Source organism: Myodes glareolus, chromosome 6 (assembly GCF_982192425.1).
Source record: "Myodes glareolus chromosome 6, mMyoGla1.1, whole genome shotgun sequence".
NCBI lineage: Eukaryota > Metazoa > Chordata > Mammalia > Rodentia > Cricetidae > Myodes > Myodes glareolus.
Genome location: NC_142031.1, coordinates 22,249,478 through 22,275,716, shown reverse-complemented (window position 1 = coordinate 22,275,716; position 26,239 = coordinate 22,249,478). Strand labels below are relative to the sequence as shown.

Sequence of the window (26,239 nt, the reverse complement as noted above, 5' to 3'; positions counted from 1 at the left end):
TATGGATCTAAAAAGTTCCCAGAGTTGGGGCAGAAAACATGGCTTCCTGGTACCTCTGCCATGAGGCTAGACTAAGACAACTGAAGGAGGAGCCCGTCATTTAAGTTTTGCTCACACAGACGAAAAAGATTAGAGATACACAGTAAAGACAGATCCAGATGAAAGAAACTTCTAATCGGTTACAGTGTGTTTAAAAATATACATAGGCTTGGGAGAAAAAGGAGAAAAGATATATACAGTCGTAGAATAAAAAATAGTTTAAAAATAATAAAGTCCTCAAAAAGAAATAAAAAACAATAATAAACTATGTAAAGATTGAAAATACATAGAGTCTGGATCCTGTATGTTACTGTGTGGTCTTTAAATTTTTTAACTGCTGATGAATGAGTGATAGCTGCTAAGAGACACTGGATTATGAAAGCTGCCAGATTAAACCAACCTACATATTTTAAGAATATCTTGATTTCAAAATGGGAGTCAAAAGGTGTGTTGCTTTGAGTAGGAGGCTATGCTTTTATTTCTACAGGAAATGAGAGAGGCTGTAGATTCATTCTAGGTTGATATGGACCAGGTTTGATCGAGGAAGGTCCCCTAAAATTTCTGGCTATAAACATAAGGAAATAAACCTAGAAAAACTACAAAACAGGTTTTATACCAAAACATAAAACAAAAAAAATCATCTTTAGCTAACTTATATACTACACACAGTCTATACTTACATTAATGCAGATTTGTATGTTACCTTCAAAAGCTTATGTATTTTCAGAGGAAGGGGACCAAACACCAATAAGATGAATGTCCAGGTGATCCAGCATCTCAAAATGCCTCTGTTGCAGTTTCGTAAGAGTTCTGCATCCAGAACAGCTTCAAGGCTGCTGGTTGGGATGGCCCAGTCTCACAAACTACTCTAGCCAAGACTTAACCATTATCCTAAATTTTCTCAGGGTCTCCAAAGATGCCAATGTCCCATACAATAGAAGCATTCTAGAAAAACATGCCCATTTTCCAAAATATTGGTCATGGATATTTGTCATCATTTAAAGGGTTGCTTACAAGTTGTTATTGGTCATAGTAAAACAAAAAAAAAGGGTAAACAAAAGAGTTAAATTCAAAGACCTCTTTCTAAAGGAAAAATGGGGTATATGATATAGAAATGATGAGATAAAAGGGTAAATTACTGAATCTGCTTTAATCCAAAAACAGCTATTAATCTGAAAATATTTTACATTGGTATAAATTTTGGTTTAGCGATACAAAGTTAAAGTTAATTTTGTTATACTATATGTATGTTTATACTCTTGTTTGGGGGGTACTGTGCTTATGTAGCTCACTTAAAACTGTAATGCATAATTAAGAAGTCAGGTTGGTAGTTAGTCATATACAACAATCCAATTTGTAGTCATATTAGGTATGTTTTCAATTGCTGACAGTATACTGTCCAAACTGGACCAGCAAGACACAAAAAGTTGACTGTCACACTTTGCCAAGACAAGGTAGGAAAGTCCTTCAAAATTCCTTCTTTCTCAAAATGTCTGTCAGATATACTAGGCCTGTGGACCAAAGCTGGATGCCCCAACACTGCAGAAGAACTTTGGGTGACTGTCCAGGTAGTCAGATGTCCCTGCCATTAGGTAATATTAGACCCTTCTGGGGTTTTTGATGGAGTTAAAGACTAAATAATTAGACTTAAAGTTTTCCTTAGTTATGATAAAAGGTAAATTAGGTATAAAACTTTAGACTCACAAAGATAAGATAAATAAGAGAATATTTTCCCTAATTTTGCCAAATACAAATTGGTTAGATATTGCAACTGTAATTCTTAATTCATAACTGTTTTTGTTATATATAGTTTTACTATGTTAAAGTTAAAACATTCCTTTACTATATTAAAGTTAAAACTTTCCTTTATAGTTAAGACAAAAAGGGAAAATGCTGTGGAATAATCTTTTTGTATACTATGAATACATATTACTCTCATTGGCTAATAAAGAGCTGACAGCCTTTAGGTAGGACAGGCAGAGTCACAAGAGTCTCAGGAGTCATGAGGAGGTGCTGAGGAAGAAGGAGATGAACATGCTGAAATGAGATAAGGTATCAAGACATATACCTTATGGTATAATATAAATAAGATATGGGTTAATTTAATTTGTAAGACCTGGTTAGTAACAAGCCTAAGATACAGGCCAAGCATTTATAATTAATAGTCTCTGTGTGACTATTAGCTGGTGGGACAGAGCTGACCGACAGTCTCGATGAAAAACTCTGCCTACAGTTATTTATAGCATTTTCACTAGTGCTTTGTCACCTCATAGCTACCCCACCCCCCATGATACCGTCTTCTCATGTTGTCAGATCAACAACCATTTTGTACCATGATGGGCTTTCCTGGTGACTCATCCAATTTTCTGGGAGAGAGACTGCCAAGGGAGTAGTGTAGGAGTTCACTGGAGAATTCTAGTCTCCTGGCCTAGAGATCATCTTCACACTTCAGAATCGTTTTCCCTCCCCAGAGATCTGCACTCAAATGATTCGTGAGCAGGCCCACACTCTGTTTCTAATGTCCTGGTTCAGGGTGTTCATGGACAGCTCAGGAGCATGGCAGATGGGGTAGAGAGCACTAGCTTATTTGGAAACACAGCATGGAGTTGCCTATGCTAGGTTGTGTGTTCCAGCAGGAGCAGGAAGCTCCCACAGGGGACATGCTGAGAGCCCCACCCTACCCCTCATAAAGTAGATGGTCAGGATGACTGTCCATCCCCCCTCCCCAGTTCCCTTGGAGCCTGTTCATTGCTGCTGACCTAGCTAGACAACAAAGCAGTTGCTGGTCCAGAGAAAGACAGTGGCTACAGCACACTGCAACGTGCCAGGGAGCTGAGAAGTGCCCTGTGCTAAGCTGGGCAATTACTGATGGCCAATGGCTACCGTCAGCCCAGCTGAGGGGGCTGAGGAACAGATGGCTGTCTTGTTATTAGAGAAATTTGCCATCAGGCAGGTGGTAGCAGGTTTCAAGCCACACAAGGGAATTTTCACAAACGCACAAGTTTACAAAGAACAATAAGCAGATTCTTACTTTATTGTGTTCTCTGCTTTTGAAGCCGCCTCATGGAATTGCTGGGAAGACAGTTTATATATCTCGGCATTCTGCAAAGAGAAACAGAACTGGTTACCAAAGAGTGCCATCTCCTTCTGGAAGCCTGTAGGACAAAATCACGGCAGAACTGGAAGATACCAATATCTTGACTGGTGTCAGCACAGTTTAGGTCCTGGCATGCTGATCACTGTGCTAGAAACCCAGAAAAGTGAATTGCAAACCATAGCAAGCTTCAGGCCACATGCCAAATCTGCTGGCTACCTTTTTTGTAAATAAAGTTTCACTGGCCCGTGGCCATACACACCATGTCTTTGGCTGCTTGCACACTACAGGATCAGTAGAATGGCTGTGGTGGAGCCTGCATGGTCTGCAAAGTCGGAAGCATTTATTACTAGTAAAAGAAAATAAAAAACAAAAGAAAAAAACAAAACAAACAAGCAACAACAATAAAACTGGTGCTGAACTTGATCTACTACAGTTCCTATTGGACAAGTGGACCACACTGTCTACAGAGGTCAAGTGACGAGCCAAAATAGCAAGGGACAATGTCAGCAGTATCCAGTGTCTTGATTCCTTGGCTATGGCATGCTCTGCTGCTTCCCATGATGCTCTGTGGGAGGGTCTGATGGCATATACCTTGCCCTTCCTGAAGTTATCCACTGCACACACACAGAGTCAGGCTGGCAGGGAAAGCCTAGGAGCAAGAACAAGTCAGCTGGGTTTGACCCTGGTAGCACATTGTGATGGTAGATAAATTGCTTAACTTGTTACTCACTTCTGGCCACACAGGTCCAGACTAGCACTTTCCCTTTCTCTAAAACTCCAGCATCTTCACTTGCTCTCAGAGACTGATACTGATGCCCCTTCCAACCTCAGGACACAGCACTCCAGGTGGGAGTGCTCAGGCCCATACACAGTTGGATAGACATATAGGGGATGGGGGAAGGCCAAACCTGGAGGCTGAGGCAGAGTGGGTCAGGTGGTCCCTGTAAAGAGGTGTAGGGTAAATGGTTAGATGTCTTGAGTGGGGTATGAAGCAGTTGCCTTTGTGTGGGGTGCCAAGGTTGGGCCCTTTGCATAGCTAACTATTCACTCGTGAGAAGGGGCTCCCCCTCTTTCACAGATGAGCAAACAAGTCCATCAGTCAGTCTTTGCAACAAGTGGGTGTGACAAGTGAAGGGACTGTGAAGTTTCAGGGCTGTGTTTCCTTGCACATCTGTCAGGCTCAGCCTGATTCAGCCTGACTCCGCCTACCTACCTGCTAAAGAAAAGCAGCCAGCCAGGCCGTGGATGAACAGGGAGAGGTCTGAATCAGGGTTGCCAGGAGAGCCCATCCTGTGGTGTGGAGTCCAAGTCTAGAGGAAAGGGATTTAAGCCAGAGGACTTCCTCTAGGGAACCACAGGTATGAATGCAGGTCTGGGCTGGAACTAGGCTCTACTTTTACCGGCTCTCTGAGATTTACCTGCCCACTCTCTATATTTTCAGGGAAGGGTGACTGGGGATCAGCATGGCATGGGAAGGAGACTCCGGTAGGGAAGCTTAGGAATACAAAATCACTCGCAGGGAGAACCAGGGTCTATGTGTAGAACAGTCACATAGCCTATCCCTTCTAGTCTCCTCTCACTACACCAGGGAGGTCCTTTCCCAAGGCATGTTAATAACTCCAGTACACAACAGACACGAAAGAAACATCGGTCTTCCTCGCAGCCTGGTACTGGAAGATCTATACTAATGCTGTGCCCAGGAAGGCTTTCTGCTTCTCTGGAGTCTTTGCACTCGTATCAAGAGAGTTGGCTCTGCTTCGGTGTGACATTCCCTAACATGACTCTCCTGGCTGAGGATAAGGACAGAGGCAATCTGATCAGCATGCACCTGTTCCTCCAGTAGGTGTTCTTCTGTGACCTCCTTGGAATCACTGGGACTCTGCTGGAGCCTCCTGAGGATGTGGCCTGATCCATGGGCCCACAGTATGACTTCAGTGTGTACTGGCCATAGTCTGTGGATAAATCACTTACTTCTTCCAAGCTTTGTTTGCGTAACTGCAGAGTAACAGAAAACCAGGCACACAGATCTCCTTCAATTCATATAGCACCGTGTAGGTTCTGAAGCCACAAAGAATCTCATACACTAAGTTCCTTCCATGGAACCTGGTTTTCTTCTCCATAAGAAATCCGCCTGGATCAACCATCTCTGAGTTTCTTTTCTCCTATATGTGTTCACAGGGTCAGGTCACAGGCTTCCAGGTCCAGTCACCTGCTGAGTGCCTCTCAAAGTGGGGACCCAAGGACTGAGATGGCGCCCACCTACTGTGGGCAGACAGAAGAGAAGTTACTGTTCTGTATGGTAGGGAGGAGCATCTGTCCCCAGGCACATGGAGCCAATTATGTGGTCAATAGGATTTGTCACAGGAAGTGGTAACAGGCAAAGAAGTGGTTACGGCCACCCCACTTTACTTCCTCTAATTTCCTCATGATGACTCAGTGAAAATCCCCATCTGGTCCTATCCTGTCTGTGCAGACCCATGGGCAATGGGCTTTGTCACAATTGCTGGTCCAGAAGCGCAGGAAGGTCTCCAAGCTACAATGGGGTTCATCATGTCACTACATTTGTTCATCAGCCCCTGGTTCTCCAGCCTTCTTCTTTGAGAACGAGGACCCAGCAGACTACTTGTTATCATTGTAGGCTTCTTAAGAACTGGCCAATTTGCTCTTCCTGAGAACCATTAAATATTGGGAGTAGGGTCCAAGGCAAGTAGAGCCTGTGCCCTGGCCATGTGGGATGCTCAGACAATATAAGTCACAATTACACATGAGCATTAGGCCAATAGTTTGGTACTTTCTGGGAACCTACCAAAGCAGCCTGCAAACTTGATCAGACTGTCTTCTTGGAAGTTGGTACCTGAGCAGAAGCAAACCAAGGTATGTCTCTTGTTTCCTCTCATTGTCTCTGATGGTTCTGACAATGGAATCCATTGATGGAGGAGGGTTAACTGTCTATGTGTTACTTTCATTGGTTAATAAAGAAGCTGCTTTGGCTTTTGATAGGACAGCAGCTTAGATAGGTGGAGTAGACAGAACAGAATGCTGGGAGGAAGAAGGCAATGAGGCAGTCGCCATGACTCTCCTCTCCGAGACAGCTGCAGGTTAGAATCCTCCTGGTAAGCCACCACCTCGTGGTGCTACACAGATTATTAGAAATGGGTTAGATCAATATGTAAGAGTTAGCTAATAAGAGGCTACAGATAATGGGCCAAGCAGTGTTTAAAAGAATACAGTTTCCGTGTAATTATTTCTGGGGTAAAGCTAGCTGGGAGGCAGGTGGCGGGAAGCGGCCCACCGCTCCTTCTTCAGTCCATGGCTTAGTTCACGGGAGACTAGTATCCCAACTTTAAGGCACAAGTTTTGTCACAACAATATTTTTTAAAAGTGAAATAGGACAAGGGCCATAATGAGTGGTGAGCTCGTTAAGGCCTGTATCCCAGCCACATCCCACCTTCCTCTTTACGCCCCCTTGGGTGAGGTCATGGCACACTTGTGAGCACCTTGTTGGCAAACAGTTTGTGGGCAAGTACTTTAATTAGAGAGCCTTCTGTGAGGCATACACTGGGTGAGCACATTGAGAGGGAGTACACCCTGTGAAAGAGGACTCTGTGCGGGAGCACAGTATGGGTGAGGGTTCTGGGAGTAAGGAACTCCCACCATATCCTCTAGGCCAATAAACTCCCCTATTGTTGTGAACAGTGCTGAGGAGAACAAGTGCCTACTAGCAGTTCTGTGTGTGAATGAACATACCTATGGGGAACAGTCTAGAAGTCAGGTTCTTAAATTAAAAATATATTTATTTCTAACAAAGTAAAGGGTGAGAAGATATGATACAAGGCAAACAAGGGGAGGTTTCACGAGGAGAGACAACAATATGGATGAGAGTTTCGAAAGGGCAGTGTGGGTATTTGAGGGAAGCAGGAACTGCCAGACAGTGAGAGTGAGAGTGAGAGCAGGGGGAGGGGAGGCAAGAGGCACACTGGGTAAAGTAGCCTCAATTTCAGGCTCGGAATCTGGATTACAATGAAAGGTGAGGCTGGGCAGTGGTGGTGTACACCTTTAATCCCAGCACTCTTGGGGGGGAGGGGGCAGAGGCAGGAGGATCTCTGTGAGTTCGAGGCCAGTCTAGTCTACAAGAGCTAGTTCCAGTACAGGCTCCAAAGCTACAGAGAAACCCTGTCTCGAAAAAGAGGGGTGACTAAAAGACTGGGTTTGTTTGTTTCTTTCATGGTTTTGAAACAAAGGTTTTGTTCTGTAGCCCAGGCTAGCCTGGTGATCTTCCTATCTTAGCTTCCTGAGTTCTGAAATTACAGGCCTGAGTCACTATGCCTGGGCAAGCCCTGGCTTTTTAGGTGAGGAGTCCCGTTTTTAAAAGGACAGAGGTTGCTGTGGATGGAGCCCTGTCCTCCCTGAGGCCATTAGCACTGGAGGGTCCTGGACCACTGAGGCCAGGGAATGGGAGCTATAGTTACCACAGAGGCTCACAGGCTTCTGGATGCTCTCTGATGGGTCTACACTGTCCCATATCATTAGTCCCCACCATCACAAACTGTTAGTTTTGGAGACGTTTTTTTCCCCATGGATTCCTCAGGTTCCCACTTCTGGATTGCATTTTTCTCTGCTCTAGACAGCTGCCCTTCTCCAGTGCCTGCAGCTGCTTCTTGAGCACATCTGAAGGCAGAGACCTCATCTCCATTAATTAAATCTGCTATTAAAAATTAAATAACGTGAGTAAGAAGGTGTGAGTATTATCTCTGTGGGTTTCAAAAGTCGCAGTGTTTCTTCAATTACTTCCCAAGCAGTTTTCATATTTCATACTGTCTGATTTCTCCAAGGGCTTGGATTTGCAAGATCAAAAGAGAGTGTGAGGGTGAGAGAAGCAAGGTGGGAAGGCGGGAAGGGGAGAATGGCAGTAAAACATGTCATAGGCAGGAGAGATCAACTTGCTGTCCCCAGGCAGATCTAGGAGAAGAAGCAGAATGGGAGGATGCAGGGACACAGAGATCTGTGGCAAGTCAAACAAGTGCAGGTCAGGGTGAGACCCATATGTTCATGTATAGGATGGTGGGTATAAAGACAAAAGCTTATCCTACAAGCCTGGAAAAGAGCAACTCCTGGGCCAGAGCCCCACCACAGACAACTAGGTCAAAGGCATTCATAAATGACCTACTAGGGGAAGCAAGGCTGGGTGTTACAGCTGCCCAGCTTGAGAGAGGACACAGTACTAGAGAGGACTGAGGCTCTCCCAAGCGGATCAAGCAGGGCCATGAGTGAATCACAGTGAGGCTACCAGTGCTCAGACCAGGATGCCTCCTAGTGTGTGTCATGGGCAGGACTTTCATGTCATCTCCTCTGCTTCTGCTCTGCACAGTAAGAGTGGTTGTGGAGCAGTCAGCACAGGCTTGATGGGAATAAGGGTGGTAATGCATTGTAAAATATTTACACAATGCCTGGCATACAGTGGACACTCAATAAATGTTTTAAAAACTTAACTAACATCCTTTGATTTCATGTGTATGAACCAACAAGGCCAGCAGAACCTGGAAGAGTCCTGAGTGCTGGCTGAGGAGTGACAGGAGGCTCTTCGGGGGCTTGACCTCAACCACTAAGGGTTTTTAGTCCCTTTTGTTCATGATCCATCCCCAGAAAACTATGAGAGGGCCTGGCACAGGAATTATTGAATAAATGCAAACCAAGGCCAGAACCACATGAGTGATGCACAGGGTAGTTAGGAGGTAGTCACCGGCTGAAGCTCTGGCAAGACAGTCTCCTAAGCTTCCAGCTCTGCACGGGGCCTGCACTCAGGGATCTAGCAGGCTACGATAGACCAGGCTGTGGTAGCACATGGTATGACCAGAGCACAGGATAGTAATGGCATGGTTGGTGGGGCAGATTGAAGCACAGGGACTTGGAGTCCTTCCAAAGTGGTGGGAGTATTTTAGCTCGTGTTGTGGGAGCAAGAGGCAACAGTCACACGTGTGCTGGCCCTGTCCAATGGGGTGAGGAGCATGCCTTATCAGAAGGCTCAGTGGCCCTGCCTGACCAGGCACTAGAGAGTAGGGACTGCCCAGGAGGCCGATTCCTGGAAAGCTCATAATAGTTAATCCTGAGGTAAGACCTTAGCAGATGAACAAACTGAGAAAGCCCAGAAAGGCAAAGGGAGCACCAGGGTGAAAAAACATCAAGCTAAAGAGCAGCGAGGACAGCCACAGGTTTCTTCAACAGTCCCATGCGCCCCTGCTGGGCCTAGCCAGGACTAAGTAAGAAAGTAGTAAATAATGGAAGTGCTGATACAACACAGGTCTGAAGCCATTACAGCCAAGAAAACTTACTAGAGGATAGAGGTGGGTGGGGTAGGGTGAGGAGTAGTTCTAGCAACATCAGTATAGGCTGGAAGGGGCTCAGAGCTGGAGGCCAGAGATTGAACAGAGAATGGGCCCAGGCCAAGGTGCTGCCAGAGTAGCCAGCACTGGCTGTCTGGGGGGAATCTAGCCCTCTCTAGGCTGGACTCCATCTTACCTTCAACACAGTTCACCATTCGTGAGGCTCTGTTTTCTGTGCCTGTTCTCCTTGTGAGTCACTCAGTCCCACATGTCCCCCAGCTCTAAATTCCCACTGCCAGAAGATGATTCTGTCTGACTCAGGATGCCACTGGGTACCCACTTCTGCCATAACACTTTCTTCCAGTGCTGACCGCACCTATATCTCTCACCCTTAGAGGGATACCTGCCACACATCTAGGGTGCTGATTCCAGTTCCAATGGTAGGTACCATCCCTAAGTCTGCCATGAGCCTAGTGGGCAGTGATTCCCAATGATCCTTAGGAATGCACTGAGGACACAGCCATGAATGGATCCAAACATGCCTAGCATGCTCAACACATCATAGTTCCACCACTTATTTCTTTTGTACATTTAGTAAGCATTTATTGAGTGCTTGCTATTTGCCAAGCCTTGCTCTACAAGCAGTGAACACGGCAGGCAGCGAGGGGATGTAGTCCTTGCTCCACAGAGCTAACAGTCTGGATATGGAAGAAGTAAACAGATAATTTCACTCAGCAGCAGTGCCACTCAAAAGATCACATAGAGCTTAAGGGGCTGTGGTTTTCAATAGCTGTCAGGGAAGGCCTCTCCCTCTGCCTAGTCACCTCGGGTAGACAGCTAACAGACATGAAGTCAGGGTTTGGGCAGATGCTGAGGGGGTGACAGCACTTGGTGAGTTCTTGATAGCACAATGAGCACAGATTTCTAGAGATGAGAAGAATGGAAACTGAAGGTCATCCAGGGCTGACCGCACATGCAGAGCCTACTAGGGGGATAGCAGGAAGCCACTGGAGGGTGTGCTATGGGAAATGGCACTAGAGATTCCTTTTGGAAGGACCACTGGCAGCTTGTAGCAGCCTAAATGGAGGGCGGTGGAGGCAGTCTGGCTATCTTGAGGCTACTGCAGTGACTTTGGTGAGATGGCCAGGTCACTTAGTGGAGGACAAATCATCTCTGCCAGCAGTGATGAAGAATGAGACACAAACCTTAGCTTTGGTCTGTGGAGGTAACTAGCTCAGGAGAAGGCTGGCATTTTTGCCAGGGTCTATTTGCTAAACTTTCCCTGAACATGGAAAGCTTTGTGTCCTTATAAGGACTGTGTCCTACTGACTACACCCTATTCCCCCTCTCTCTTTGTCCCTTCAACAGTTTCCTTCTACAGAACCTCCCCTTTCCTACATTCCTACCCCTGGTGTTTTCGTTACAGTCCTGCACTAGAGAATGCCACCCTTCACTCAACTCCTGGAGATTAATTGTCAATTATCACTGCTTCTTGCCCCTGGGGTTCCCATGTCAAATTGCAACTGAATGCAGATGATGACTTCGCCTCCTGATCATCCTGTCTCCATTCCTTGCTCCCCACTGTGCTCTGCTCAGTGGACTACTACAGACTGCACTGTATGCATATGACTTCCATGTCCCCCCACTCCCCACCCCAAACCCGCCATGGCTGCATCCTCTGCCTCCAGCTCACCATCCAGGCAGTGGTAAGAATGATCTTTACAGACACTCTGGACTGGGAACTTCCAAAGATCCCCTCTGGAGACATAGCCCTTTCTGTTAATGACCTCAGCACTACCCTCAGTTTCTGTTCTTCACTTGCAATGCCTTATTCTTGAAGGCTCCAGGATGTTCTAGACATTCCTCCTCTATTAATTCTTCCCTGTCCACCTGGGACGCTCCTATTACTGCCTGAGGCCCAGCAGCACCCCTTCCACCAAATGAGCACTATTTTTTCTCTCTAGGCAGACTTCTCATGGCCTTCACCATTCTCTGTATTAAGATGCGCTTTTCAGTAGCATTTTTTGCTGTGTATTGCAATCATCTGCTAATTATCTATCTCCCCTAGGAACTGCTTGGACTCCAGGGTAACTTTGTATCTTTGTTGTCAATGCTTGGGCAAGCCCAGGACCTAACCAGTGAATATTTTTATTTATTTGTTTATTTATTTACTGAGATAAGGTCTCGTTTTGTAGCTCTGGCTGTCCTGGAACTCACTGTGTAGATCAGGCTAGCCTCATACTTACAAAGATCTGTCTGCTTTGGCCTCTGAGGAGCCGAGATTAAAGGCATATGCCACCACCACGACCACCACCACGACCACCACCATCACCCCTCCGCCTGACCACTGTATACTTTAAAAACGGCTGAAAAGCATTTTCAGTTCATTCTGGACTGCTCTATGCTCATCACCTTTGGCCTATATGATTAGATCTCGGTCCCTCAACTGGCAAGTCAGTTCTATCATACCCTCCCTTTCCTCTTTCAGGGTATCTCACCCTTACCTTTTCAGGTACCCCTCATTCCTAGGACATTAATCTATGCTCCTATTTCTTAACATATCTGCTATCTAAACCTCCTACCCCCTACCAGGTATGAACTGCTAATTAGAGCCCTGGTGATGTGATTTAGGTGAGACTGGTTCAGATATATTTGCATTTGTGAAGAGGCAGAGAGAGAAGGAAAACACACACACACACATCCCTCCTGGCCATACTCTGTTGACTCTGTAATCTTGACTGTAATCCTGGCCTTTCAGCCATTTATGGGGTTGTGTGTGCTTTGTTGGGTGTGTAGCTAGGGTGGAAGAGGAATTTATTATTTTATCCTTGAGCATGTATGCTTTTATATATGTGTACACAGCATGTATATAAATCACACATAGTAACAAAAAACCCTGCAAGGTTATATTAATTGGCAATAATTGAACACTTTCTTTAATGACTTGCACTGAATACAAAACATGAGCCACCAAACATTCAGGTGTGATAGGCTTCATCCAGAAACTCCTTTTTATGTGAGGGCAAGACTTGGGTCTGTATATGAAAGACCCTTTGGCATTTTGGTCTGGAAATGACAGAGGGTATACCCTGTAGCTCCTAGGGTAGGACATATATCACCATAGAAATTATCAAAACTGAAGGCAAGATGAGCGACCACTTGTGTGTCTGGCTCCTTCTACCAGAGCAGAGCAGCCTGCAACAGACAGTAGGAGGGCGCTCCAGCAAGAGACAGCCTAAGACTCTCAGAAGGCTTTGTATCTGAGTCCATGAGAAGGGGTCTGAAAGGCGGATGTGAGTTTGCTACAGAAAAAAGTTCCCAGAAGTTCCTGATAGACAGCCAAGAATGAAAAAGTCAAAGTCCTGTTTGAAGCAAGATGAGAACTAATCTGTGAGATTGCTGTAGTGCTGAGAGGTCAGATTCACTTGCCCAGACCTGGGTTTATGGCTGGGTTTGGATTCCCTGAACTTCTTGAGGCCAGGGGACAGGTATTAGGGAGAATGGCTAACACAGAGCTTGTACCCTGTGAGAATGGAACAATCCTTAAAGCGGTTGTACAAAAGCCAAAGCAAACGGGGCAGCATGGTGGGCAGAGGGTTAAGGGTATACATGGAGTAAGCAGGACTGACAAGGTAATCTACACTGCAATCACTCCACTGGCAGGGTATGGGGAGGAGGCCATGCAGTAGGGAGTGGTGGCACCACCCCAGCCAACCTTTGGGGCTGCTAGTTAGTTTTCTTTTTCCTTTTTTTTTTTTTAACATTTGCAAATATAAATGAATAGTGGATATCCAAAGAGTATGAAAACAAAATGTGTAGCCTGACACAAAGTAAAAGTCAAATCAAGAGTGTGAGTCTTCCTCTCCTCCCCACCCCCCCCGAGTCAGGATTTCCCTGTAGCTTTGAGCCTGTCCTGGAACTAGTTTTTGTAGACCAGGCTGGCCTCAAACTCACAAAGATCTGTCTGCCTCTGCCTCCTGAGTGCTGGGATTAAAGGCCCGCACCATGACCGCCCAGCAAGAGTATATCAGTCTTAATTCTAGCTTTGCTATTGATGGGTGATGTGACCCTTAATAAAATTGCACAGGGTCTCAATGCTGTGGTGTACAATGACTCTTTGCAGAGAGAAAGAGCACAGATTCTCAAGGACAAACCCATAGCTGTGAAGTTGGAGGCTGGAACGCCATGGTTAAGGAACAGCTGTAGGCCCTGGGGATCCAGCCTGCTCGTTCAAGCTGAGGTGAGCACGAGGGCTGTGCATTCAGGCCACAGAGGCTGAACACATTTCAGCTTTTTGTGCGGATCCTAAAGGTTCCATTTGCAGAGGAATTACAGAAGCAAGGCTCACTGAGATTGCATATTCAGCAATTCTCAGTCCTTTGAGACAGACCCCTTCTGGGAGACTCCTGAGAAAAGGTCTTATCTCTCTTAGAAGACTTCAATGAGAAGGATGTACCCCAGGCAGGCAGTTCTGAGCATGTCTGCCCCTTTCCTCGCTGAAGCAGCCTTTCCACTTAGTTTCTAGCTGGATGATCTTAGGCAGTGGAGGCTCTGCCACGTGGAAGGTTGTTACTGAACCACTAGGATCTACATGGACCAAGAGTTCCATCAAAGACAGGATCTCCTAGGCCTCACATATACCCACTCCTCACAAGCTGTAGATTCATGAATATCTGTGGCCTGATATACAAGGAAAGAAGAAGCAGGCCTCCGAGGGCTTTGTCTTTAAAGTTCACGTTGCTTTAAAAAAAAAAAATCTGAGTCTACTCAGGTGGGTCTTGTTCTTTAGCTTAACCTGGTTTGCATGAGCCACTGTTTACTCATATCTACGAGTTCATGTTCCTGATTCCCACAGGGCTCTAAAGGCAATTGTGCTGTGGCCCTCAGCTCAGCTGAGGTAGGTCTATGGTCTCAATCCTAGCCATACTCTGGAATCACTTGAGTCATTTTCATAAGCTATACCAGAGTCCACCCCCAGAGGCTGGTTACTGGTGTAGGCTGGGACCTGTGGGCACAGCGATTTTTTTTTTAAAGCTCTCCTCAGGGATGTTAATGTGAAATTAAGGTTGAGAATCATGACCTGAGCTTATATCCTAGTTCTTTCACTTACTATTGTTATGCCTTCAGCAAGATGCATAATTATGCTCCATCTTAGTTTCCTCAACTACCCAATGAGAGTGGTAAAAATAACCTAGCAAGTTGTTTCCTTCCTTAAAGTAAGTAATACAAGAATCAAGAGGTCATAAAGGTGTAGGACATGATACAACAGGCCATGCAGTTGTCACTGAGTGTGACAGTGGTCATTTATCCACTTTCACATTAGGTCACATAGAAGACCTGGAACATATAATAATAGCTGATGCCACTGAGTCTCCACTAACAATGCAACCCTTCCTCCTCATGAGAGCTGCTTTCAAGTGATCTCCAAATTCTGCTTGCACTGTTTAGTAAAAGCCCAAGTCCCAAAGAAGAACATTAGTCTGAGCTAGAGTCTGGAACCTGCTGCCTCCTCTTGCATGCAGGACATGTTAGGATATAACATATCCCTGCAGGCTCATGGGCTGAGTATGTGGTCTCCAGCTATGTTAGGAGGTTCTAGAACCTTCAGGACATCAGACCCAGCTAGAGAAGTAGGGTACTGGGAGCATATCCTTCTCCCTTACTGTCTCTTTTCTCTCTCTGCTTCTTGTTTATCAGGGAGAGAAAAGCAGCCTCCACCACAAGCTGTTGCCAATATAATGTTCTGCTCAAGCACACACAGCCACGTGACCATGTGCTGAGCCTCTAGTTAGCTAAGGAAATCATTACACCCTGAGTTTTCTTATGCCAGGCATTTTGGTCATACCCACATGACATCCAATATAATGCCTCTTAGAGACTATGAGCTTTCAGGGTGGGTACACCTGAGTCAATCTATTCTCCATACTTTTTCTTCCTCTCTGAATACTCTTGATTTCTTTTGGGGAATCCACATGGTTCTACAGGGACTATGGCTGGTGTGAAGTATCCAAGGTCAGTACGGTGAGTAGCTGGTGATGGTCCAGTCCAGACCAAAAAAACAAAAAAACAAAAACCAAAAACTTAAGATGCCTGCTGGAATTCCAACACAGAGCACAACTTATGAAGTGAACTGTGTGTCCTCCACCCTGCTCTGATTATATGTTAAGTTAGAATATAATCTTACTAGAAAATAAAGGTCACTACAGATGCAATTAGCTAAATGAGGTCATACTGGAGATGGGTGATCCAATCTAGCATGACTAGCATCATTATGAGAAGTGGATATTTTGGATGTAAGAGACACAGGCACAGGAATATTGTGAAAACTAGATATGCACCTGTTCCACAAGCCAAGAGACTACTGGAGTGGAGAGAGCAGACCCTTCCCTAGCCCTTTCATGACCTGCCACATCTTGATTTGCAGCTTCTAGCCTCAGGAGTCACACATGCTGCAATCAGCTTTATATGAACTTGGGGTTGTTTGTTTTAGGAGTTCTAGCAAATATAGACACTTGGTGCTGCTATGGCAGTCATTTACCAATTAGCTCCTTAGTACCAGGAACTGGTTCAAGGACCACAGTGACCTGGGACAGAAAGAGGGTATCTTTAGGGGCCTGTGGCCTAGAGGAGGACAAACAGGATAAGCTGGCAGGAAAGGGAGGAACTTACTGCTGCACCGCAGATGAGAACAGACTGCTTCCAAAGTGCTGAGACTTAAGTGATAAAGGAAGAAGAGGAGGGAAAAAAGTCAAACAATCCAGGCTTAGAGAACCTGCTCCTTTACTTGTTATCTCTATTGCCATGTGGAGCCAGGCAGCCTGGGCTTGGCAGGCCCAGTCCATCTCTTGCTGACCACGTGACTATGTCAAATTGGGAAGGCCAGGCTCGGTGGTTTTGTTCCCTCACTTGCAACCTGGGTATCTGTGTGCAAGAAGTATGGCTGTTTATCATGAGGTGAGGGCATGCTGCCCAGCACAGTGCCTGGCATATTCAAATGTATTATGTATTTATAGCCCTGTTAACTAGTAACTTTCCAGTCAAGGAGAAAAGGAAATCTCAGAAGGAATAAGCAAGTCCCTAACAAACTTCCCTAGTTTTTACCTGTCATCTTGGCTGAGGAGGAACTGGAAGCCCAGTACCAAGTCTGCCTACTCTGTGTCTGAAGAAGAAAGGAAGCCCATCAGGAAATGAACTGGGCTGGAGAGGTGGGGAGTTTAGTGCGGAAGTTGTGGACCTGAGGATCCTGGCCTGAAGCTGCCAGGTCTGTCACAGCCACATCCACAAAGCTTCTTCCTGACAATCGTCTGGAGGGAGCTCTCCATGTGCTCCCACCCTGTGGTTCTCAGTGAAACATACAGTAGACTCTATGTCCCCTCCTACAGACAAAGACTGGGGTTACCACCTACCTTTAGGGTCCCAACGGCACTTGGCACATAGGACAGTTCATATAAAGAAAGTTCCATGCTCATGTTCCAACTGCATCTACAATACCGGGCAGCTGGAAGAAAGGGAGGTGTGGAGGGCACCTCAGGCAGAGTATCTACACTGGGAAAAGGTCAGAATGGCCCAGGGTTCTATCACCTAAGACATAAAACCTCATTAAGATCTCTCACCCAGAGGCCAAAGCACCATCTCTATATAGATGAGAAGAGACTCAGACAGATGGAGAAACTGCACAAGGTCACAGATCCTGTGAGCAGGTCTGTGTGAGTCCCCACACCATGACCATGCCACTATCCATCCCATAACAGTGAGCAAGTCCTTCAGTGAATAGGCAGAGGGGAGCAGGGACGGGATAAGTCAGATGTGAGGCAGGTGTGCTCTGTTCCTAATGTCTGCTAGAGGAACACCCTGCCTCTAGTACATTAACCACAGTGTTGCCACTGTGTCAGCCCAAGAGAAGAAGGAAAATACTTGAGCTACTATCTACAGATAACATGACACTCTTGTGATGTGAACCTCATACATACCATGGCACACAGACATGCAGGAGGGCTAATGGCACTGAAACACAGCCAGCCTCCATGACAGAGATGCCAGCCTGTTGCAACAGCTGATCCATCTGTGGGGCCTCTTGTCAGGTGGCCCTGTCAGGAGGTCTCCTCTACCAAGCAGGGCCTCCTCATACTGAGACTCTGCTCCCTCACTCCTTCCTCTGGTTGCCAGTGATACCATGCTCTAGCTTGGCCTAGGAGAAAGCTTATTTGGGCAAGCTTCTGGGAGGAAAGCCATTATGGCTACTTCTGCAGCATGGGCAGGTGCTCCTTATAACCATAGTGTACTGTGGGAAGTATGGTAAAGCAGGAAGGCCTGAAAGAGGGTGTTCATGGAATAGGAAGGATGTGCTTGGGGCAGAGAAGCTCACGTCTCTAGGAACACACTGGGCTGGAAGCATCACCAGTGCATATACCCTTCCAGAACAGTCCCAGTCTGCTCACCAACACAGACAACAGCTCAGGCAACAGTGTCTTTTAAAGGGACTCTGGACTCACAGGAACAGCCAACACATACTGGTGGACAAGTACCTGGGTGGGGGAGAGGGGACTTTTCAGTCTGGCCAGTATTCTAAGAACATGTCTAAGAAAATAAGATGAGCCAGCCAGATCTCCAGAGGAATAAATAGAGAAGCAGGTCAGTAGACACAATGGAGGTGACATAAGAGATTGTCATGGCGGTCAGGGCAAAGGCAAAGCAGTCTTTCAAGAGAAATGCTGAAGGGGTCAGAGAAAACATACAAATGCACAGACACCAGGCAGTGGCCAGCTGACACAGCCCAGTACAGAGAAGAATCAGGACCTGCCTCTTCACTTCTAAGATAAACTTCCACTTCTGGGGCAAAGGACTTCAATCTGACTAACGCACTTTCAGTCAAGTCCCCATGAGCAGCACACACCCTCCAGGGTCCAGGGGGGGAAAGCCTGACATGCCTGAGGCAAAGAAGGACAAAATTGCTTTGAAATTGCCTCTTTTATCTTGAAATGTAACTTGAATTTTCTGTGCTGTTCCATAATATCAGTGTTTGCTTTAATATAAAAATAGCATTTCTCCTCTCAAAGCTTTGTGTCAATTGGATGTACCAGGAAGACATGCCCTTTCGGGTTTGTGGTTTCATATCCATATTCCAGGGTTAGGAAACACATACTGGTGGACAAGTACCTGGGGGGACAAGCTGGGCAAAGGATCTGCACCTACAAATTGGGTACCAGAGAGCTTTGCTGCATACAAATGGCCTGGATATGACCAGGGCCATTTAGGGCCAAGAGACCTAACTCAGGCTTGGCAACAGTGCAGACCTGAGCACTTACTGCCCTTGGAAAAGCTATAGCTCAGCCTCACTCCCTCCAACCTGTGACATGTGGGTGAATGCCAGAGGGGACAGTAGTGTGTGGGGATAAAGCCAGGAAAAAGGAAAGGACCATGTTTGGAGGGAGGAGCCACATCTTCCTACCGCTACGCCCTACAAAAACTATGGAAGAGCACAGCAAAGACCGAGTAAGTTTCAGGAAAATGCCTAGATAATGGTGAGTTCTGCTGACCAGGACAGGAATGGGAGACCCATGTTTATGCAGCCCACAGCACACTCAGACAATCCTATGAGCACCCCTTCAGCAGGTGCAGAGGGCAACTCTGCCTTCTCTGCTGCAAATGGGCAGTTGGATACAGTCATTCCTACTTGTCATCCCCAGTGCTGGCCCTAGTGAAGTTCTTACTTCTAGAGAACTCTCAGAGGATTCTATTCCTCTTCCTATTACTCTGTGCCCTCCGGCAAGTCACCTCAGTCCTCCAGGTTGTAGCAAAATGAGGCAATTAGATCACATTGATTTGGAGGCTCTTTCCAGTTGGAAGAATTTATTATTTTAGCTGGGTTACAGTTAACAAGAATGAGAACGGCTTCTCCACCCCAACAGAAGGAACTGTAAGACATATTATTAAAGTGGAAAAAAAGTAAGTTGCAGAACAATATAGTATGATTCCATGTGGGTAAAATATATGCTTGAATATGCATTAAAAATTTGAAAGATATGCAAGAAAGCACTAAGAAAGGTGACTCTCTGGTGAGTGGATGGGAGCTGGCAGGAAGGCAGCATTCAAATCTATAATGGCTTGAGTGCTGGACCACATGTAGACATGACTTTTAAATGAAATAAAGAAATGCACAGAGCACACCTATCATCACATGTGTTCTGGCAGAGCTCCCCATCTCTGCTTGTTGTCTCTCATGCTGGAAGCACAACCCAGTGCCCCTGCTTGTGTGGCCCTGTTACATACATCTTGTAGCCCTTTATTCTACAAAGGCTTAGGTTGCCCAAGAGAGCAGACGAGCTAAGCTGCCCAGCTTCAGAGGTATTGTTCCTGTGGACTGCAAGTCCTCAGAAGCCCCCTAGGCTCCCTGTTTAATGCTGAGGAGAAGCAGAGGGGGCAGTACTGTTTGGATAAAACCAGAGTTATATGGCCTGAAGCATCTCTTCCAGTTGTGTTTCAAGAAAGGGAAACATGCATCCTCAAACCAAGGTACACAGCAGAGTGGGACCCTGCAGTGTGTCTTGGACATCTTAGGGACAAGAGCCTGAGGAATCACTGTGACATGGTCAGAGGAACAAACTGCAAAGGTGACACAGGAAATATGATGATGTGCCCGTCAGGTACAGTTTCCCAAATTCCCTCAGCTCTTCCTAGCTGGTCCCGGGAGGCTCTGTTTACTGTTCTCTCCTGTGTTAGTTACTTCTGTCATTGTGACACTATACCTGACAGAAACCACTTAAAGGAATAGCTAGTTCTGCTTATGGTTTCTATCACTAAGGACGAAAAAAAAGCAGATTCCCAGGAATCAGGGAACTGGGGTCTGATGTGACCTTTTGAAAGGTCTAATTCCTGGGGAACTACTTACTCTAGCCAGGACACAGCTTCCCCAAAACAGTGCCTCAAGCTGGGACAAGCACTGAACACAGAGCCCATGGAGACATTTCAGATTCAGCTCCAACACTCAGAAATGGAGCAAGGTATCTAACAGCAAAGCAGAGTCTCAGGCAGGATCAGCGGTTGTACTCTGCTTGTTCCCTAAACCCTCTGTATTTGGGATACCAGGACCCCTATACATACTACCCCAAGAATAGCTTGCTTCTCCCACAGGTCTAAGGTACTTATTTGGGTGGATTCTCTACCTAGCCCAGAAACAGAGCCATGCTGAACATTGATATGGCCACAGAATCTTCACTCTACTGAAGGGGTCTGGGCCCTCAAGCCATGTTTTCATCTACCTCCCTTAAGGGACTACAGTGACTGTCCCCAGAGATCTCTGTCAACTCTGGGGCTTCCTGTCACAGACGCACACTTTTCCTTCAGCCCTGTTCATTGTATAGCATTACTTTATTTCTTGATAATAATAATAAAGAACTGGGTTCACTGTATTAATGGCCTTCATGGCAATTTCTGAGCAAGACTTGAGAGCTGTTAGGCATGCTTTAACATCTGTGTCGACCTCATTCAAGGTAGACCAGAGTACAAGAAGCTGCATCACCAGCCCACAGGATGGGTAAGACAAGGTGGAGAATATGAATGAGTTACTCAGGGCCAACAGACACCTCAGTAACAGAGCAGGGGATGATACTCCCATCCCAGAAATCAGATCATTACACACCACTCTGTCAGAGCTCAGAGATCACTCAATTAAACACGAATCAGTTGAAGTGACTTTCAAACAATAAGAGCTATTTGAGAAAGGGAAAGTCAGTCCTAATCAGCTCTGCTTTCACCCGAGACACAGGAAGACTGAAGTGTGGGTCAAGGAACGGACATGTGGCCTTACAGCAGAGGGCTTGAGTTTGGCACAGATCTCCGAGGAGTCAGCATGATGGGTCCTAAGGCAGGTGGGAACAGGATCAGGAGGTTTCTAAATTCATATCCCATGGAAATAAAACCAGGAGGTCAGAGGCTGGGGCACCAGGGTGAATGCACAAGATGCAAGGGTATGAATGCCACTATGATGGGTTATACTGTCAACTTGGCAGGACTCATACTTAGTGACAAATCTCTGCAGCAAGTCTGTGCAGAATTTTGTATTTTAGGTCAATTGTGGTGTATAGATCTATCCTAAACGTGAATGATACCATCCCATGGACTGGGATCCAGGACTACATAAAAAGGAGAAAGTGAGTTGAACACCAGCATTCATCTCTGCTTGACAGTGAATGGCATGGGACCAGTGGTCTTACTCCTGTGTCACCATGCCATCTCTTCAAACTATGAGCCAAAATCAATCCTTCCTGCCTTAACTTTCTCTGGTGAAATGCTTTGTGACAACAGGAAGAAAAGTGATATTGTCATCTTCAGATCAGATATGGACTAGGGACATATTGTGCTAAGAGTTCAATGGGTTAGGGCTGTAGTCCAAAGCAATGAGCTGGGAGCCCTGGGAGAGAAAGGTTTGGGGTCAGGAGCTTTTTATGGGGTTGCTGTAGGGGATATTCTAGACAGCATTGCAGGCAGGGATGAATGGTGTCCACTGACGAAGGCCAGTTTGGCTGTAATGTTTTTGTGGCTTCTGGTCCTAGGTTTTGGTTCAGTCTCTTTTACACTACATCTATTCCATGAGAGACTTCCAGGTGATATAGCCCACAGGTCAACATGGCAGTTCTCTGAGGGAGGAGTGTCCACAGCATAGGGGACACTCCTCATATCTGGTTTTGAACGGAAGCCTGGGGTCCACATGAGGAAGCAGACAACTATACAGGCTAGGAGGCTTTTGGGGTGACAATGGTTGGGCTCCTGTCCCTGTGATAGTTTAGTGTGGGTTCTGCAGGATGCTTCTTCCAGGTGCTCTAGCACAGCCTCAAGTGTGAAGCTTCCCAAATACCTGAAAGTATCATCACAAAAGGACCCAGATGTCTATAGGTCCAGAATAAGCCTACTCTTTCTGTTCCCCATTCACCCAGCAGTCCAAGCAAGATTATCAAGCCATCCCTGAGCTAGCTCTTCATGTAAATGAACCCTGGAAGCCTTTGATATGCTATGTTAACCTCAATCATAGTTCAAGTTCAACTACTTCTTGGTCCAACACCCTCAGCCCTGGCTCCAGCCATGCTGTGTTCACATCAGAATGACTCGGCAGGTGCCTCCTAACTGGTCTCTAGCTTCTAGGTTCACTTTTCTGGTTCCTTCCAGAAGATGCAACCATCTTTTCAAAAGTCACACGACACATGTGAAAGCATCTCATCTAGTGTGTCCAGACCTTCAGTAGAACAACCAAATACTCTCCATTGCCCTGTGAAGTTACTAGACAAGCATAGCTGATGTTCCTTTCCTGCCCCTTCTGATGGTGTATCCCTGAAGCCCTTAGGACTCCCATAACCTCAGAAGCATCTTCTGTAATGTCTGGCTACTATTCTCCAAGATCTGTGTGTCCTAGGGCAGGGCCACTGTCCTGATTGTTGCTAACCTACAGCACCCAGGGTATATAGCTGCTGAGAAATTCAATTTCCATCCCTCTACAGCTAAATCCCAGTCTCAGTACAGTTCCACTAAAAAATCTCACACAGGACAGGAGCTCTGGGCAGACAAAAGTCTCTCCCTTTCTCCCTAGTAACTGCCAAATCAGCCAGTGCCCTATGGGCAAGATCACTGCCGTAAGGTGGGTTGGGAGACAGGAATAAAAGTGAGGATCATGGTTCAGCAGCACAGTGGGAGAATCACAGTAGCAAAATGAGATGGGCCTCTAGTTGCTGGCACAGTGGTAGTCTCTCATCTCACAATGCTGATTCAGCAGGCCTGGGCAACATGACAGAGGTCTTACAGGTTAGGTGGCAAAACACCATGCAAACAGACTCTCACATGGAAGCCAGATACACCTGACAATCCAGGGTCTGTTGCTTTCTATGAGCATGGAACAGGACTCAACCTTACCTCCTATGCTCATTCCCCAACTCTGCTGCCCTGGGGGCCTCAAGAAGCTTTGGGGACATTCACAGGGTCCTCTCAGCAAGTCTCATTTGTCTTCTCACGCATCTTCATTTTGGGTGGGATGTTTCAGCTGCTTAGAACCCCTTCAGGGATGTGGTATGCCTGAGCCATTCAGCATAGTGAAGGAGCACTGCTGTGTGATCATGAGCTCACCTGGAAGGTGGCTGAGCCCAAGCCCCTACTCCCAGAGCTGTTGAATCCTGGCTCCCCTTGTTTCCCCAGTTCCCAAGAAAACTCACCCCAGTTGCCGAGCAGCTGTTATATGAACCAGGAAGCCCCCAAAGCTAGCATGCCTGTGGGGTCAGTGCATTGTCCCTTACTATACAGGCTAGGCAGGTCATGGGGAAAACAGTGGCAGCTGTAGCAAGCATGGGCACCTGTACAAACCAAACAGCTTGCCAATCAAGTGGCCTTGTGAACTGCCCACTCAGGGCAAGTGTGGCCCCTTTGCAAGATTCCACATCCATATGAGTGGCAAGGTATGAACAGAGAAGCAGGGTCCAGCTGGCCTTACCCTTCCCTCCAGGAACACTTTCTGTGGACCTAGTTAAGACTGCAGACCAGGTAGTAGGATGACTGCTGGGTTGCTGTGGCAACAGGCTCCTTCATATAAATGATGTTCTTGACACTCACGAGTCCTCAGCTTCAGAGAATTACACAAAGGAGGTGGAAAAAGACAGAAGGAAAGTAGGTGCATAGTGGTGATACGTGTAAGTATCCAGCAGAAAGGGCCACTGAGTTACAGAGACGATGCTGGAATGTAGTGTTTTCTACCACACGGAGGAACTGACATGATAGGCTGCTCTAGTGGGCACCTGCCAAGACAGGCTGAGCAGGAGAAGGCCTAACCACACAGTCTAACAGAGCTGTGGGCAGGGTCCACTGGCACCAACAAGTCCTGGTTTCCTGGGCAGTAGGTTCCCAACTAATAGCAGGTTACCCCTGCTAGTAACTCTAATAGGTTACTCCTGGGGCAGGGACATGGCAAGAGAGGGACTTATCCTCTGCAAGACACTAAGGAAAACAATGGGCTGCTGCTTCCAGCCAAGTCTAAGCCCCTCAGTGCTCTTGGTTGTTCTACCTGGACCCCTTCCTCCCCGCATCATATCTGCAGGTTACCAGTTGTTTCACTTGATAGCCTGGCCTCTTCTCCATGTCTTCTGCAAGGCCAATCCCCAGAGCTTCCTTAGGAGCTGCCATCACATTGTCTCCTTTAAGAACCTTCCTCTAACCTAAAAGAACCAGCTACCCTTGGCCATCCGACCTGATGCTTTCACTAGGCTTTGAGAGCCTCTCCAGGGTAGAGCCCAGTTATCTCTACCTCCTGAGCAGTGGGCAAGTAGAATCTGTCACCATGAAGGATCACTCATAGAGGTTGGCTTACCTGCTCTCTTCAGGGAAAGAAAGTCCAGGAGAATGCCTGGGTCTTCTGGGACCAGGGTTACATGTGAGACATAGACACAGAGGATAGACAAAGTTTGTCCTGCCATCAAGAATAAGCACAAGGCCTCGGATGCAGGCCGGAGAGGGGTTTCTCTTCATGTTTACTCACAGAGGAGCAGTGTCCTCTGTCCCTAGGGGTGATTGTTCAGTAACTTTCCCACTGACATTCAGAGCACATCTGTGCCTACTGCAGTGTAGTCCCTTACAGTTTTTCTCAAAAACCTCTAGCTTTTCCAACCTCTGTTTAGAGGAGCTGTGTCCTCTAAAATGGATACTAGGAGAGGAAGATAAGGGCATAGGAGTATGCTGCCCTGGAGAGGGGACAGAGTGGTATGTAGATTTTTCTTCTGTGGGGCACCTGCTCCTGGAGGCATGCCATCAGGTCACATATAACTCCCCCTCAAGCCCTATTCCTCAATCTGCAGCCTATGGGCAAGACTCTCAGTATTACCTGAGGATTGCATTCCTTCCTCCGTCCCACAGATGCAGTGCTGGTCCTGCTTCTTAGCTGTATCTAGCCCTCTATGAGGAGGGCATCAGAAGATGCCATCCCACAAAGACCAAGCAGGCTGCGGAGTGGGCACAGTGGTGAGAGCATCTGCTGTTTCAGCAGTATTAACTGAAACAGAGCCATGGCACAGGCCCCACAGACTCAAGAAGGAATGGCTCAGTGGTAAACACAGGCACAGTTTCTGTCTGTGTGCAAGCTCTGTGGCTAGATGAGTGGTCAGCTATCTTTCTGTTAGAGTTAGATTCAGCCACAGATAACAGGGCTCGCAGTAGCAGTGGTTCTAACCACAGAAACTGTTTGCTTGTTCCACAAGAAGCCATATGTAGGACCTGTGGTGGCATGCTGATCTTGCAAGTGGCATGGCCTCCAGCTGCATGTCCATGTGACTGGCTTCAGCAAGGTCACTATTTTTGAACACCTTTCCAATTCTGTTAGCCAGAGGAAGGCAGTGACCTGCAATCAGCAGTACCCTGTCCCTGTGCCTCTGGTTTAAATGAGGTTGTGTGGGCCCCTGGATGGCAGAGAGACTTGCAAGTAGTTCTGGGTAATATTCCAGGCCACCACAAATGCAGCTGGGATTCTATCAGTGGAGAAAGTCAGAGTGGATAGAGTTGGCAGCTTACAGCTTATTCTGTGTGACTCTTTCCTGGCAACCCCTCTATTGGACCTGTGGGAGTCAGAGGCAACAGTCAGAGGCTAAACTCTAAGTCCCGATCCAGCCCTGCCCCTGGATACTCCCTGGACTTTCCTGGTGTAAGGACCATTTCAGATCTCAGAAGCCCTATCAACACTGGGATAGCTCCATAATACCTAGAGACTGACAGGAATAGCAACACTCAGGCTCAAGAAGACAAGAATCCCTGGAAGAAAGAA

The 26,239-nt window shown here is 46.7% G+C and overlaps 1 protein-coding gene across 1 annotated transcript in view; it reads right to left on the bottom strand.

Annotated features, from left to right (window-relative positions):
- The window catches only part of Chchd6 (coiled-coil-helix-coiled-coil-helix domain containing 6), a 225,879-nt gene that overhangs the window by 40,988 nt on the left and 158,652 nt on the right, over positions 1-26,239 (bottom strand). The window contains exon 6 of the mRNA XM_048416602.3: positions 3,071-3,141. Within this exon, the coding sequence (XP_048272559.1) occupies positions 3,071-3,141 (71 nt within the window). The remainder of the gene's footprint in view (positions 1-3,070; positions 3,142-26,239) is intronic.